The sequence below is a fragment of the Brassica napus genome, chromosome C4 (assembly GCF_020379485.1).
Source record: "Brassica napus cultivar Da-Ae chromosome C4, Da-Ae, whole genome shotgun sequence".
Classification (NCBI taxonomy): domain Eukaryota; kingdom Viridiplantae; phylum Streptophyta; class Magnoliopsida; order Brassicales; family Brassicaceae; genus Brassica; species Brassica napus.
The window spans coordinates 29079852-29094136 of record NC_063447.1 but is presented as its reverse complement, the minus strand read 5'-3'; the positions used below and the strand labels follow the sequence as shown (position 1 = coordinate 29094136).

The 14285-nt window shown below is 34.3% G+C and overlaps 2 protein-coding genes and 1 pseudogene across 2 annotated transcripts; 2 read left to right on the top strand and 1 right to left on the bottom strand.

Moving 5' to 3' along the window:
* Window positions 1-212: 212 nt before the first annotated feature.
* On the bottom strand, window positions 213-3850 carry LOC106392078 (probable boron transporter 2). Its single transcript, XM_013832853.3, has 12 exons — window positions 3288-3850; window positions 3116-3198; window positions 2861-3053; window positions 2643-2781; window positions 2376-2541; window positions 2057-2223; window positions 1806-1979; window positions 1638-1733; window positions 1429-1560; window positions 1030-1349; window positions 691-961; window positions 213-610 (listed from the first exon to the last, which is right to left on the bottom strand). Exons 1-12 carry the CDS (start codon window positions 3389-3391, stop codon window positions 335-337), a joined length of 2121 nt encoding a protein of 706 aa, XP_013688307.2. The 5' UTR covers window positions 3392-3850; the 3' UTR covers window positions 213-334.
* A 1819-nt stretch (window positions 3851-5669) lies between these two features.
* LOC125585209 lies at window positions 5670-7082 on the top strand (annotated as a pseudogene).
* Window positions 7083-11879: 4797 nt separating this feature from the next.
* LOC106444979 (ADP-ribosylation factor 1) lies at window positions 11880-13628 on the top strand. Its single transcript, XM_013886438.2, has 7 exons — window positions 11880-12080; window positions 12430-12589; window positions 12668-12738; window positions 12891-13010; window positions 13100-13218; window positions 13302-13383; window positions 13463-13628. The coding sequence occupies exons 1-7, from the start codon at window positions 11895-11897 to the stop codon at window positions 13466-13468; spliced, it is 744 nt and encodes a 247-aa protein (XP_013741892.2). The 5' UTR covers window positions 11880-11894; the 3' UTR covers window positions 13469-13628.
* The last annotated feature ends 657 nt before the right edge of the window (window positions 13629-14285 follow it).

Genomic DNA, 14285 nt, shown 5'->3' with positions numbered 1-14285 from the left:
TGTTATCATTTTGCAAGTGCGCACTTATTCAAACCACATAACTTTGGCTTTATAGCCACAGCCATTTCTTTTCAGCCAAAACATAAAGAGGATTGCTTTTGCTTTAGCTTTCTAACTAATCTTGCCAACCTTTATACTTCCATGTTTCCACTCGTTTCTCTACCTTTTGTGTGTGTGTTTACATGTGATTTGAAGGTTGTGTGGTCTTTAAATCTCATCAAAACAAACGTTAATTAATATGGTGCAACATAACATAACATAGCATAGCATACACTTATACAGTATATATATAAATCTCCTCTGGTTTTTATTAAGCCTCCCATGACAATTATTCTCACTTTGCCGGTGACGACGAAGATGGGTTCAAAGGACTTGGCTTTGGACTATTTTGCCCTTTTCCGGCGAGACTAGGACTCATCATGCCACCCCTTAGTTCATTCACTCGAGGACTAAACACTTGAGACAGGTTCCTATGATAAACCGGCGTTGAAGTAGAACTAGTAACTTTAGGACTACACGTGTGCCTAAACTCTCCTCTACTTCTTGTAATCACCTCATCGAGAATCTCAGAGTCGCATGGATAAGAAGCCGTTGATCCCATCTCATCTTCCTGCAAACAATAATAAAAAATGTTTAAATCAATTATCCAAAAAAAAAAAGAAGAGAAAATGGATTTTGATTTGAACTTACCGCTACTGCGAGATTGAATGGTAAAGCAGGTGCTTCTTCATACTCTGCTGCGTCCAAGTCCTGAAGATGAGCACCTTTGAAGAATCTTGGGAGGATATATTGCCTTACTGGTATTAGAAACATGATCATTAGAGGGAACATAACTCCAGCTATTGGGATCCATGTGAGGCCAAAGCATATCAGAAGGTAAGTTGTTTGGAAGATAGTGAACATTGCTATCGTTTTGAATGGAACAGTTTCCACAAACGTCGCATGGTTGTCTTCAAGAACCCTGCAAATTTTTAAGTTACTGAGTTTTGATTCTTGAAAAGTGCAAAACAAGATGTTAAGAGACTTTACTTGAATCTTCGACTTGGTGCTGTGAAGAGAAGTAAGATTCTTTCCCAAAACTGGTTCCCTGGTAAGCTTTCAATAGCCATGAAGGCAAAGTATCCCCAGAGAACTGATGTGGGGATCATTTTGAGGATAGGCATAGCTGCAACACATCCTCCAACCATCACTGCTTGAAGCAAGTTGCTTACTCTCTGTTCTTTGACTTCAATTGGCAACAAATCATCTATTTCTTTCTCTATATCAAAGAGAGTTTCATCAACTGGAGCATCAAGATTTCCCGTGAATGTCGTCGCTTGGATTGTTGATTCTCTCAGCTCTTTTAGACCCTGTGGAAGAGATAATGTATCATCAAATTGGCCTCAAACTATATTAGTTCCACTATAACAATGAGAAAAGATCCTTTACCTGAGGCTGTTGGTAGACTAATGGAGTCTGCATTTGATTATAAGCCTCTTGCATGTTACCATACAACTGTCCTAAACTAGCATTCTGCTTAATGCTTCTCCTTGCAGTTGCAACTAGTCTGTTCCTAAGAAGCTGTGGAAATAGCAAACAACAAGGTCGTCAACTCCAGGGCCTGAAAGAGACAACAAAAGTTACAAAACCAAAGGTACCTGATACTTGAGTGTTGCTAAGCTTTTGGTATGCATTGGTGATTGAGGAATGACTCCATTTGATGGAGGGATTCCAAGTAGACCACATATCAAGGTCTGAAAATGGTGAATATATTAATAAATTTAGATTAGGAAAAGGAGAAGCTTCTAGTTTCTCCAGATTCTTACCAGAAACCCAAGAAGAAGCAGATCATAGTGGTAAGAAGATGGTTTTCTCAAATTGAATTCTTTCTGCTGAGCAAGCTGTGATGCTACACTATGGTCAAAGTAGTAAAGAACTGCAATCATTGTTGCTGGAATGAATGCTCCAATTATGTAGACTACTGGAACTTGAAGCATCTCCTGAAAATTTCATTACCACTAGGCTTTAGTCATATGTTGATGTGTGGGAGATTCAAGATAAATTAAAGAAGACACACCTTTACAACAGTCCAATTCTCATAAGCACCAGGGGACCAAGGGTTAGGGCTAAAAAGTCGCCGAGGGATTCCTTTAGGAACATCTCCTGTTGGGATGTAGGAGACACCGGTCCACACAAGAACCATGAGTGGCACACCATAGTCAGCTATTAAGCTTCTAAGCCATCCTGTTTCAAGAATAATAATTCTTTAAAAAAAAAAAACTAAGTTTCTTCAAGAACAAGGAAGATTTGATTATTGATTGGTCAAGATCCCTAGAATAAGGAGATTCCAGCTCATGAGAGATTTAAAAATTACAGTTGACTAACTAGTTCCATACCAGTTCCATATCTCCAGGATCTAGCTTTTCTGCTTCTTAGTGCAGTTATAAGAAGACCAAAGGAGAGAACCAAAGCAAACATCCCATTAGCAAATCTCCATGAAGGTAAGAACTCCAGAAGCTTCAGATCTTCCCTCTCAGGAGATCGAAACTCATCAACTAGTCCCTGAATATATATAATCAAAAACATTAGAGACAACAAAAAAAAAGAAAGAAAAAAAAAACAAAGTTGTTGGCATCTAAAGAGAATATGCAAAATATTGTTACTTTGATGGCTTCTTGCATGAAGAGCATAGCTATAAGAAGTCCAAACAACTCTCCAGCTACTCTTGTGAATCTGTTGATTATTGAACAAGCTCCACATATAGCCAGCACAAACAGAATCAACGAGGTCCACACACAAACCCTGCACAGAGTTAACTACCTTAACACCTTGTTGATCCTTTAAAACATTTAACAATGAAAGTAGAAGAGAGAGAGTTTACCATCCAGACCAAGCCAAGAACAAGTTGCGTCCCAGTTCAGGTCTCCCTTTGGCAAAGTTGAACATGAATGTGTACATGATCACAGTTGGCTCTGCAACTCCGAGTATCAGCAGAGGCTGGCCTCCGATAATGGAGTGAATGATTCCGCAAATGGCTGTAGATGCCAGCGTCTGAACAGCCGTGAGAACTCCATCTAAAGACATAAAGTTCATAAAGCTCACAACTTTTTAAAAACAGAGGAAGGAGGTTCAGTACCAGTGCTTCGCTCCAGTTGTTCGCCGAATGAGATGACAGGAATCGCAGACGCGAAGAATATGTATGTGGTGGGAGCAAGAATCCTGCAAAGTTTGATATATAAAAAACAGAGTGCTCTGTACTAAAGTTGGTTCATAAAAAAACAGAGTAATAAATTGAAAAACTTTATTACCTGAAGCCAGCTTTGAATCCTCCGGTCCAGTCTTGTTTGTAGCACCTTAGCCTTCCTTTAAGATCATTCTTGATTCCTTCAAAGGGAACGAAAGTCTCTTCCATCGTGGCAGGCTTCTCTCGCTCTGTGAACTCACTCTGTTTCAAAGTTCCTCTGTTTGTTTTTTTTGTTAAAACACTCTCCGAGAACGAGAAGAAGATGAGATTAAAACCCAATTACGGGAATAGAGACGAAGAGTGAAGCTATTTGAAATCGAAGAAACCCATATTACAGAACATTCTCAATACAGGTTAGATGACAGAAGACAGAAATGAACAAATGAAGAACAGAGTATTAAGGAACTTGTAACAACTATGAATCTCGCTGAAGAAGAATATTGGGAATGATTCATGGAACTAGTTTACATGATAAAGTGTTTTTGAGGGGAAGTAAAGGGGAAGCAATAATGGTTGAAAAGGGTGAGTGTATTGTGTGGATGGCAAGAAAGTGGCAAAGTTGTTTCAGCTGAGCAAATTGCGATGTACGTCTTTGGTGGCAATGAAGAAAGAAGACGAAGCATCGTTATTTATACGTATAATAATGACGGACATTAAGTTAAGGAATTAATTGAGTTCAGAGTGATTAACGAACCGCGTGAAGCTTCGACGGTCAGAAATTTTAAAATACCACCTCGGCAAAAAAAAAAAAAAAAATTAAAAAACCTTTTATTTTGAGGTATAAAAATCTCTTATATACTAAATCACAAGTCACATTCACCCTTCAAATTTTGCCACATGTTTATTGTTTAATTTAAAAAAAAAACTAAAATGAAAAGAAAAAAAAATTCTGAAACAATTAAATCGAAAAGAAAGCAAAAACTATTTTAGTGGTGTCAACCGCAGCTATCTCCTCCTTCTCATAATTTCATTTATCAATTTCTACAAACAACTTAATTTATTCCACGATATAGAATAGCTGATGCATTCATCTTTTTCTGAAGAAAATGAATTTTTAATCTGAAAGAAAGTTATATATGCCTTTGGAATCGAAGGTGAAGACATTTTAAATGTTGATGACATTTTAAATATGCTAAAACAGAATGAAAGTAAAATAAAATAAGTAACTTGTTAAATCTGTTTACATCTCATATTATCTTCTATTGGTCAGCCAATTATAATAGCTAAATTATGGAATATTTCTCTATGTAATTATTTTACATATAGATATACTCAAATGTCATATATTCATCAAAAAATCCTTCTAATTGTTCTAATTTAATTTCATGTAAAATAAATATTGATTTTTACGGTCACACAGTTAAGTTAAACTATGCTTAGCATCGGTGAAGCATACTAGTACTATATATTTTGAAAAATCGTATTACCTTTGAACTTTTCATAAACATATTCATATGCTGTTTTCGTTAAAAACATAATAATTACAAGTTTACTTATATTATCATTATATATATATATATATATTAAAATCATTCAAAATAAGAAAATATGACTGTTTAAATAGTTTCACTAAAATTAAAGCTAACTTAAAAAATTGAAACATCTTACATTAAAAAAATATGAAATAGTTTGCATTTTGAACCACATGAAGTATTAGGGATGATTAGTATATATTGATACCAATTCGATTTTAATAGTCAATAGTCACATCACATATATATATATATATACTGTAATTTTAGAATTTGAAATGGTTATTGGTGTTTTTTTTTTTGAACAAATGTTATTTGTGTTTAAGATTCACTTCAGTCTATTTACCAAACAATTGGTCAGAAGGAAATATATTTGACATTTAGTGGAAAATAAGTTTTTAAAATATGGATGAGAAGCACGTTAGCCTATGGCTTGAAAAGATAGGCAAAATGTTTTGGAAACTTACATACAGAACAAAAAAAACAGTTGAAATGTTATTAATTACATGCAGTCAGTTTTTTTTAATAACCATCTACAATTGGGAAGCTTAAGCACCTATTACTTAATAACCATTACCTGCCTCTTAAAAAGCAAAACGACCCGTACGATGTTTCTTGTAAAGGCAAAACAAAAAAGGGCCACTTTGTGAAAGGTGGTGGAGATAATGTACATATAATCATACACTGACGTTGTAATAGTAAGAAATCAACCTAACACATACGAACATCTTTAAACAACTACGAACCATAACTTGACATCGTTATCCAATCACCTTTGGTTGTTACTAACCTTTCTTTTGTCACTTAGTTGATTACTTTTGGTATTGAATTTTGACACGTTACGATTGTCCTTCAATGCTCAGCTGCGGATTGTACCCACACCGTAGATTCGTTGGTTTCTTAATTATAAACAACATTACTATAAAAAGTAAGGGAATTCAGCCAAAAAAAACACGAACTTTGCAGGAATTGCCAAAAGAAACCTAGACATATTGGCTGGCCAAAAAAACCACCATACTTTTGTTGACTTTTTCAGTTTATTAAGCAACTTAAGATTGACTGACCAGATTAACACACCGTTAGCAGAGTTAACAGATATTTTAGACGGTATTAAGCGACGTTAATTGTGGGCGTTAATTAAAACGACCTCGTTTAATCTCTTTGTCTGATTAAAGACAAATGAATGAAACGACGTCGTTTTAGGTAGCTTTGTTATTAAAAATATGTGCTTCCCGCGGGTCGAACTCGTGCACTCGTGATCAATGGTAGGGGTTGTGCCACTAAGCTAGTGGACTTTTCAAGGGATTGACGAACAGAGTTATTTTTAAACTCTAAAATATGATTAACTGAATCAAAAAGAAACGACGACGTTTTCCCCTTCGTCTTCAATCTTTTAACGAACACGAACCCTAAATTCCCAAAATCTCAAATCGTGTTTCCTCTTCAAGCTCGATTCTCACCTTTCCTTCTTCGAGTATCGCATGATGAGTTCGTGTTGTGAGGATTCGTCTGTCAATGCGATGGGTATTCGTGGTATTCCGGAGAAATACGATTGTGGTCGAAGCACTGCGATATACACATCAAAATCGAAGCAGAATCCATGAAGAACCTTCTTTAGATGCCCAATGTTTCGAAATGTAAGTGTTTTATTTGATTATGGGTGCAATTGATTGTGTTTAAGAAATTGTTTGAACATAAAAGCTTCAATGGCTAGGTAGTGAGATGTAATAGTCAGTCATGATTCTATTTGTCCAGGATCACTTGTATAAATGGGTAGATGAAGCTGTCTACGAAGAGGTTCAGGATGCATTGCCAAAAGTTGAGTGCTTTGCATCGGATCTCATGAAAATTAAAATGGAGATCGAAAGCTTCAAAACTGCAGAGGAAGAGTTGAAAGAAGATGTTAGGAAGGCGAGCAATGAACTTAAGAAGCTGAATGTGATCATGAAAGTGGGTTTTGTGATGGTTTTCGTAAGCATTGTCACATGTCTTGTGTTGATCATGTTTGATAAAGCAAATGGGTTGTCTTTGAATAGCTACTAGGAGACTCTGTTTATGTAATTGTAATGGTTTCAGTGATTTAAACTCATGGTTTATGTGAGTCTAATGTTGTAAGACTGTTTATGTTATTCTAAAGATTTTGACTTATGGTTTATGTAAATCGATAGTAGTTAAAACAACATCATGAACACACCAAAAAGAAACCATCATGAACACATTGAACACAAGAATAAACATAGATAAACAAAAGCATTTAAACATGACACCATTGAACACACCAAAAGACACCATCTTGTTACAAAAGCATAGAGTAAACCATCATACAAAAGCGTTCCGAGAGAGACACCATCTTGTTCTAAAAGCACAAGAGTAAACATAGATAAACAAAAGCATTTAAACATAGATAAACAAAAGAGTAGTTCTAGTTCCAAAAGCATTTAAATTGATCTAAAACCATCTTCCTCACGCTCCTGTCTGTGATGCTTGACCTTGTGAAGCTTGTGAAGATTGTGGAACTTCCCATGGTGATGCTTGAGCTTGTGAAGAGTGAGCTTGAGCTTGTGAAGAGTGAGCTTGTGAGGATTCAGCTTGTGACTCTTTAAAATGTATTCCCTGTACCATATAAATGAATTGTCAATAACCTCAAAAAACGCAGACACATTACCAATAGCTAAAAAACTAAGAACATAACATGATTTTTCCTTGGTCTGCCTCTCGATCATCCACATCTTTTGATCAATAAAACTAAATATGTATGGTATTCTTCCGAAAAGTCCACTAGCTCAGTGGCAACCCCCCCCCCCCCCCCCCAAGGACCACGAGTGCAGGAGTTCGAGTCCAACCAAAAACAATTTTTATTAAATAAAACGACGGCTTCTTGAGATTTTGTCTTAAACAAAACAACTGGATGAAACGACGTCGTTTCACTAAACGGCAGTATTTAACGCTGAGTTAACACTGTCGTAACTGTCGGTTAACGGTGTGTTAATCTGGTCAGTCAATCGTAAGTTTCTTAATAAGCTAAAAAAGTCAACAAAAGTTCAGGGTTTTATTGGCCAGGCTCGAGTACAAGTTTTTTTGGCAATTTCTGCAAAGTTCGTGTTTTTTTCTGACCGAATTCCTTAAAAAGTAACTATATTTGTATACACATTAATGCATGATTAATAAATTATATATTACGTATGTATGTATGAAGAGAGGTTGAAGCCCATGTGCCATGTACAACTCATTTCTTGGCACTCGACGCAATCTCACAATCACTTGGCACTCGACGCAATCTCACAATCACCTATAAAATATTACAAATTCACAGCCGTATTTCGCAACTAACATTTCTAATAAATAAATACTAAGATTAGACATAAGTCTTGCGCATGGTGAATTTATATGAAAATTATTTAAGAAATATTGTATGAAAAACAAAATTTTAATTCTTGATCGAATTAATATTTTTGGCCCTTAAACAATTTTTTTAAATTATTTTCGTTAATTACATAATTTGTTTACAGATGAGCTCATCTCATTTTTAAAAATATTTTAAGTCAAAAAATCACTTATCGCATAAGAACCTAACGTTTAGGCCGAAGAATTCCAGATCTACTATTTTATTACAATGAAACTATGGCAGCTCGGTTTTATATCATGATTTAACAATTTAAAAATTAGTTATGGTTACGAGAAGTTTACGTTCACGTGCCAATCCTATTTATCTTCAATATTTTTCTCATTTTTGTGTTGCATTTTCATTTTGGTTATTGCTCGATATAAATATTAATTTTTGAGTTTATTCCCACTTTGTTATTTTGTTTTGGCCTGAAATTTAGAAAATGTAAGATTTAAAATTATTAAAAAGATACATACTTAGGTTAAGATATGTGATTTGTGCATAATAAATATTTTATATTTATTACTCATTTTATGTTTTCTGCATATTATGAAATGATAAAATAATAATTATATATTAAATAATTATGTAATAAATTGGCGTGTGCATATAAATCAAACGACCACTCTTGTTTACTCGCAATCATTTTACGATAAATAAATCAAAAAATCAATCTTATCTATCGTATATATGATATATAATTAAATTTAAATGATATTAACATATATATATAATATAATTTTAATATGAATATTTATTAAATGAGGTTTCTACTCATATGATTTTACGATTATTTGCATATTTGTGTAACAAAATTTTACACCAACGATTTTTTTTTAATGTGGAATGTTTAGTGGTTTCAATAATTTATAATCATTAAAAAAACAATAAAGATTTCAAAATTAAAATATTAAATTTTTAATATATGTTCAACGCAGATATCAAAATATAAGTATGTATTTTCATATGATGTGTAGGTTAATTTAAACGATATGAAATATATATATATATATATATAGTAACATAAACACCTATTAAAATAAAATTATTTATTCATATGACTTTATAATCATTGTATCTTATTATTGAAAAAATTTAAACCTTAATCACAAAAGTTTATGTGAGACTTTTAATAGTTTTAGTAATTTATACCCGTTTAAAAAAATTCAAAATACAATATATACAAAAAAAATCTAATTTTTTATTATATGATTAATGTAATTGTGTAATTTCTTTTAATAATAAATAATTAAACAAAAATGATAGAAAGTATACAAATTGTTAGCAAATCTTTATTATTTAAAATCATTAATTGTCGTATATATCTTAATCACATTAGGTAATTTCGTAGGTTTTATTTAAGGGAATAATATATAATAATTTCAATTTGATAAATGAATGGTCTATAATGGATATACTATATAATATAACATTTTTTAGCAATTTAATTTTGGACTAACAAAATTCTCAATTGATTTTCAAGCCGCCACGTAAGCAAAATTAGCATTCCAATTACGTGACAACTTAGCAGATCATTTTTTAATTAGTACAAACTACATGTTATAACTTTTTAAATGTTTTTCTATTAATATATAGAGAATTATGAACCATTGTTATAAATATATCATAATTTATATTAAAAGATCATTAGTTTTGCAAAAAAAAAAAAAAATTCTGAACTCTTCACATGAAAAACGAACATATTCAACAACGCAATTATAGAAAAGCTGAATGGCTCTTCATATATATATGAAGTTCATGCAAAATTCACGTAATGTAAAGTCGCCTATATTTGCTATACGCATGTGAAGTACTAAGTATTGATTGTTCTGCCCATTGAGTGTTTTTTTTTTCTTTCTGTCGAGTGTTTCCTTCAACCCAGTTTTTTTAATAGACAATATATACGATGAACCATTATTAAATATAAATAATAATTTATATCAAAATATGTTTCTCTAAATCACAGTTTTACGAAAAAGACCCTTAGTTGAACTTGTTTTTCTTAGTTTCGAGGAATTCATGATTCAAACATGCATTTGGACTAATTATTGCATAACAAATATATTTAGACCATGTACATATTATGAAAAGTTTGATTCGTTTAATGTTTTTATAAATGGTGTTACTTTCTATAGCCATCTCATCTTATTCTCTTATTATTATTATTTTGTTTGTTTCTTTAATTAATAATACGATAAAAGGTCAACTACTACTACGCATGTCGATATATATTTTCGGATTAAACAATTGAGATGTAGGGAGGGACATGACATAACATTAGTTACATATATGCATTACACGAGCTTTATTTTAACTTATCATGCAACCAAATAATTACAAATCAACACCCCCCCCCCCCCCCCCCCCCCCCCCCCCCCCCCCCTCCCTCCCTCCCCCCGGAAGTCTTCGGCACTGAGTTCGATTTTGTCTAAATGTCTATTTTTACTTATCGATGACATATGTAGATTTTTTTATAGTTAAACACCCCCCGCCCCTTCGACCTCGACTATACTGCTTCCCGGTAATAGACTCATTGGATTGGATAGTAAGGGGTTTTATGTGTCGGTGCTTTATATGTTTTTTTGGTTATCCTTCGAGAACGAGTACTTTACAAGGCGGCTATAATTGGTCGGTTTTTTACTTTATCAAATCAAGTGAAGGCATATTCGCCCTAAAGATGGTTTCAATAGAATAATGTCGATAACTAAATCAAATATACTTTTATGTATAGTCTAGTAATGTATAATTTATTTGGTTAACCGATTATTTTTGCAGAAAAGGATATTATGAGCAGTAATGAATCATGTCCATGCAAACTGCTTGCGGTATTACTTGATTGATAACTTTCATATTAATTATTCATCAGACTCTGTAAAAGTTGTCCACCAAACTCACACATATACTCTTTTCTTTTCTTTCTTTGAATATCTTCTTAGTTTTCGTACTCAGTTTTTATCAGTCGGCTCTTATCAATAATATAAATCGTTAATTTCTGAAAAAGCTACATTATTAAAGATTCAATCATGCATTCACTCATTATAAGTCTTTTGGGTTTCTCTCACAAAGGTATGTCATCAATTTTATATACAAAGCTGTTTCAATCCCATTAAGAATGATGTGTATGATGCGACTTTTTTTCTTCTGTGAAGGGAGCGATAATAATTGAGGTGGAAACATAAAAATGCGAGCGGCGAAAGACAAAGTGTAGTGTATAACTAAAGACCAGCCTTAACTTCTGTATTATTAACCTAAATATCAATATACAGAGTTAAAAAAAGAAAAAAAAGATCAGGTTGGTATGTCATTTATCATTTTCTGTTTACATTGGCTTTTCATCTTATTACTAGCCTACTGTTTTTTCTCTGGCGAAATAATAGTAACATATGTATTCATAAACCATAGTCTAGGTTCAACGTACGTAAAGAGTGACTTTAAAAAGCGGATACACAAATAATAACAGGAGAGAAACTAATAATTCTCAATTCTATAACAAAGAGAAAATATTCAATTGATAAAAGACTCTTAACAAATTGAGACAATGGTGGCTCATAGTCAGACTTTTGACTTTACAAAGTAACCTCATATCGCAATCATTAGTCATCAATAGTTGGACTGGGGGCACTTGGACCGATTAATATGAGATTTAGAACCGGCTCACACAAAAGGGTGTGTATTAAAACAGCATCTACAAATAGGCCTGAATTGAATTAACTGAAGAACAAGCCCATTTATATATTGCTGATAAAACCTGATTGAATATATTTAACTCAGGCCCAAGCCCATTAGTCGAACACGCGACCTTCAGATCTTCAGTATGAGGCTTTCCCAACTGAGCTATCCCCGCAATTTGTGTATAGAAATCAAACTTATAGTAAAATACCGTCTAAACGCGTACAATAGAGAAAGGTTGCGTCACACGATCCTCCTCTTGCTCGTACGAAGACCATCATTTGCCTTTGGACGACCCATCGGCGACAGTGAAAGTCTATATCTTCTTCCGGTAAGTCCCAGTCGCACTCGCACTCGCACTCGCACTCGCACTCGCACTCGTATCTATCGCGCGATCTGGATCCGTGATTGCCAGATCTCTGTGTATTCTCCGGATTCGTGTAGTGTGATTGTTTTCCGTGGGAATCTTAGATCGATCTATACCTGCATGATCATGATTCAAAGTGATCTAGCTTTGTTTTCACCTGAAACCGGCATTTAGGAGGATGTTGATTTGATCGGAACTTGCAATTAACGAATGAGATCTGAGAGAATTCTTCGTAGGAAGCAATCGAAACTGCTTTTCTTCTTCGTCAATTGATGAGGTAATATTGCATGTTTTTTAACAAACGAACGAACAGGGTTTGAAAAAGATGGGGCTGTCTTTCGGGAAGCTGTTCAGCAGACTCTTTGCAAAGAAAGAGATGCGTATCCTCATGGTTGGTCTCGACGCTGCTGGTAAGACCACCATCTTGTACAAGCTCAAGCTTGGCGAGATCGTCACCACCATTCCAACCATTGGTGAGTCTTTCTAACTTTGACGAGTTTTCATGCTTGACAGTGTTGTGTGAGTGATTGGAATTGACTATTCTTGGCTAGGTTTCAATGTGGAGACTGTGGAATACAAGAACATCAGCTTCACCGTCTGGGATGTCGGGGGTCAGGACAAGGTATTCTCTCATTACATTCCGTTAGTACCATCCATCACTCTTAAAGCTAATAAGCTATATCAACAGTATCATTCTCAAAGTACTCTCTCGTTATACTCAATGATACTGTGCTGATTCCAGTTTGACAATGGTTTCTGTGCTTGCTCATCCAGATTCGTCCATTGTGGAGGCACTACTTCCAAAACACGCAAGGGCTGATCTTCGTGGTGGACAGCAACGACCGTGACCGTGTTGTGGAAGCTAGAGACGAGCTTCACAGAATGCTCAACGAAGTAATACTCTCAAACCAATATCTCCCTTTGGCATCAGGTTTTGGTTTGACATTTTCTTGTTAATGTTTCCTTTTTAACTGTTGTTGCAGGATGAGTTGAGAGATGCTGTGCTTCTTGTCTTTGCTAACAAGCAAGATCTTCCAAACGCCATGAACGCCGCTGAGATTACTGACAAACTTGGCCTTCACTCTCTCCGTCAACGACACTGGTAAAGCCTAATAAACAAAAGCTAAACCCGATACTTGTAAAGCAGTACAAGTGATGTAATCGTTGGTTGGTTTGGTTTGACAGGTACATACAGAGCACATGTGCTACCTCAGGAGAAGGGCTCTACGAGGGACTTGACTGGCTCTCCAACAACATCGCAAACAAGGTATAATCTTTTTGGTATATAATATTTTATTGTTTAAAATTATACTAATGAGTTGAGCTAAATGTGTAATTAAATGCAGGCTTAGGAGAGCAGTTTGTCTCGTCTTCTTCGACTCTGTTTTGTTCTTTCGTCTCAGACTTTTATGATTTCATACTTTGTTCTTCGCTCCCAAATAATTCTTTTGAACTGTTTTTCTTATATACTAAAATTCTGAATATTATGAAATGAACCCACGTTTCGGCGGATTTTCCAATATCTTCACACATTTATTAAATTTATTTATATAAAACTAAACTAAAACGGGATCTAAAATAATCGTATACAAAGCTTACCAAACGAGAAAAGACTAAGCTATTACAACTAGGCCTGGGCAAAATAACCGGAACCGAACCGAAATACCCGAACGGTTCCTATATTTTTATATCCGAAATAACCGAACTGGAACCGAACCGAGAACCGAACGGGTACCCGAATATATAAAAATATTAATTATATATACATATAACATCACTAAATATATATTTTTAATTTAAAATTCTATTAAAAGTATCTGAAAATAGTCGAAGATAACTAAATTATTATAAAGTATCCAAACTACCCGAAAGTATCCGAAACTATCCGAATAGTTTTATCTGAAATATCCAAAGTAATCCGAAATATCCAAATTTTTTTATCTAAATCATCATAATTATTTGATATTTTACTCTAAATAACCGATATTTTATCCAAATTATCCGAACTACCCGAACTATCCGAACCCGAACCGGATCTAAATGAGAACCGAACTTTTTCCGGATATTTTCCGGTTCCTACATTTACTATCCGAACCGAACCGAACCCGAAACTATCCGAACCGAACCGAACCGAAAATAGGTCAAGTACTAAATGGATCCTCTAATCCC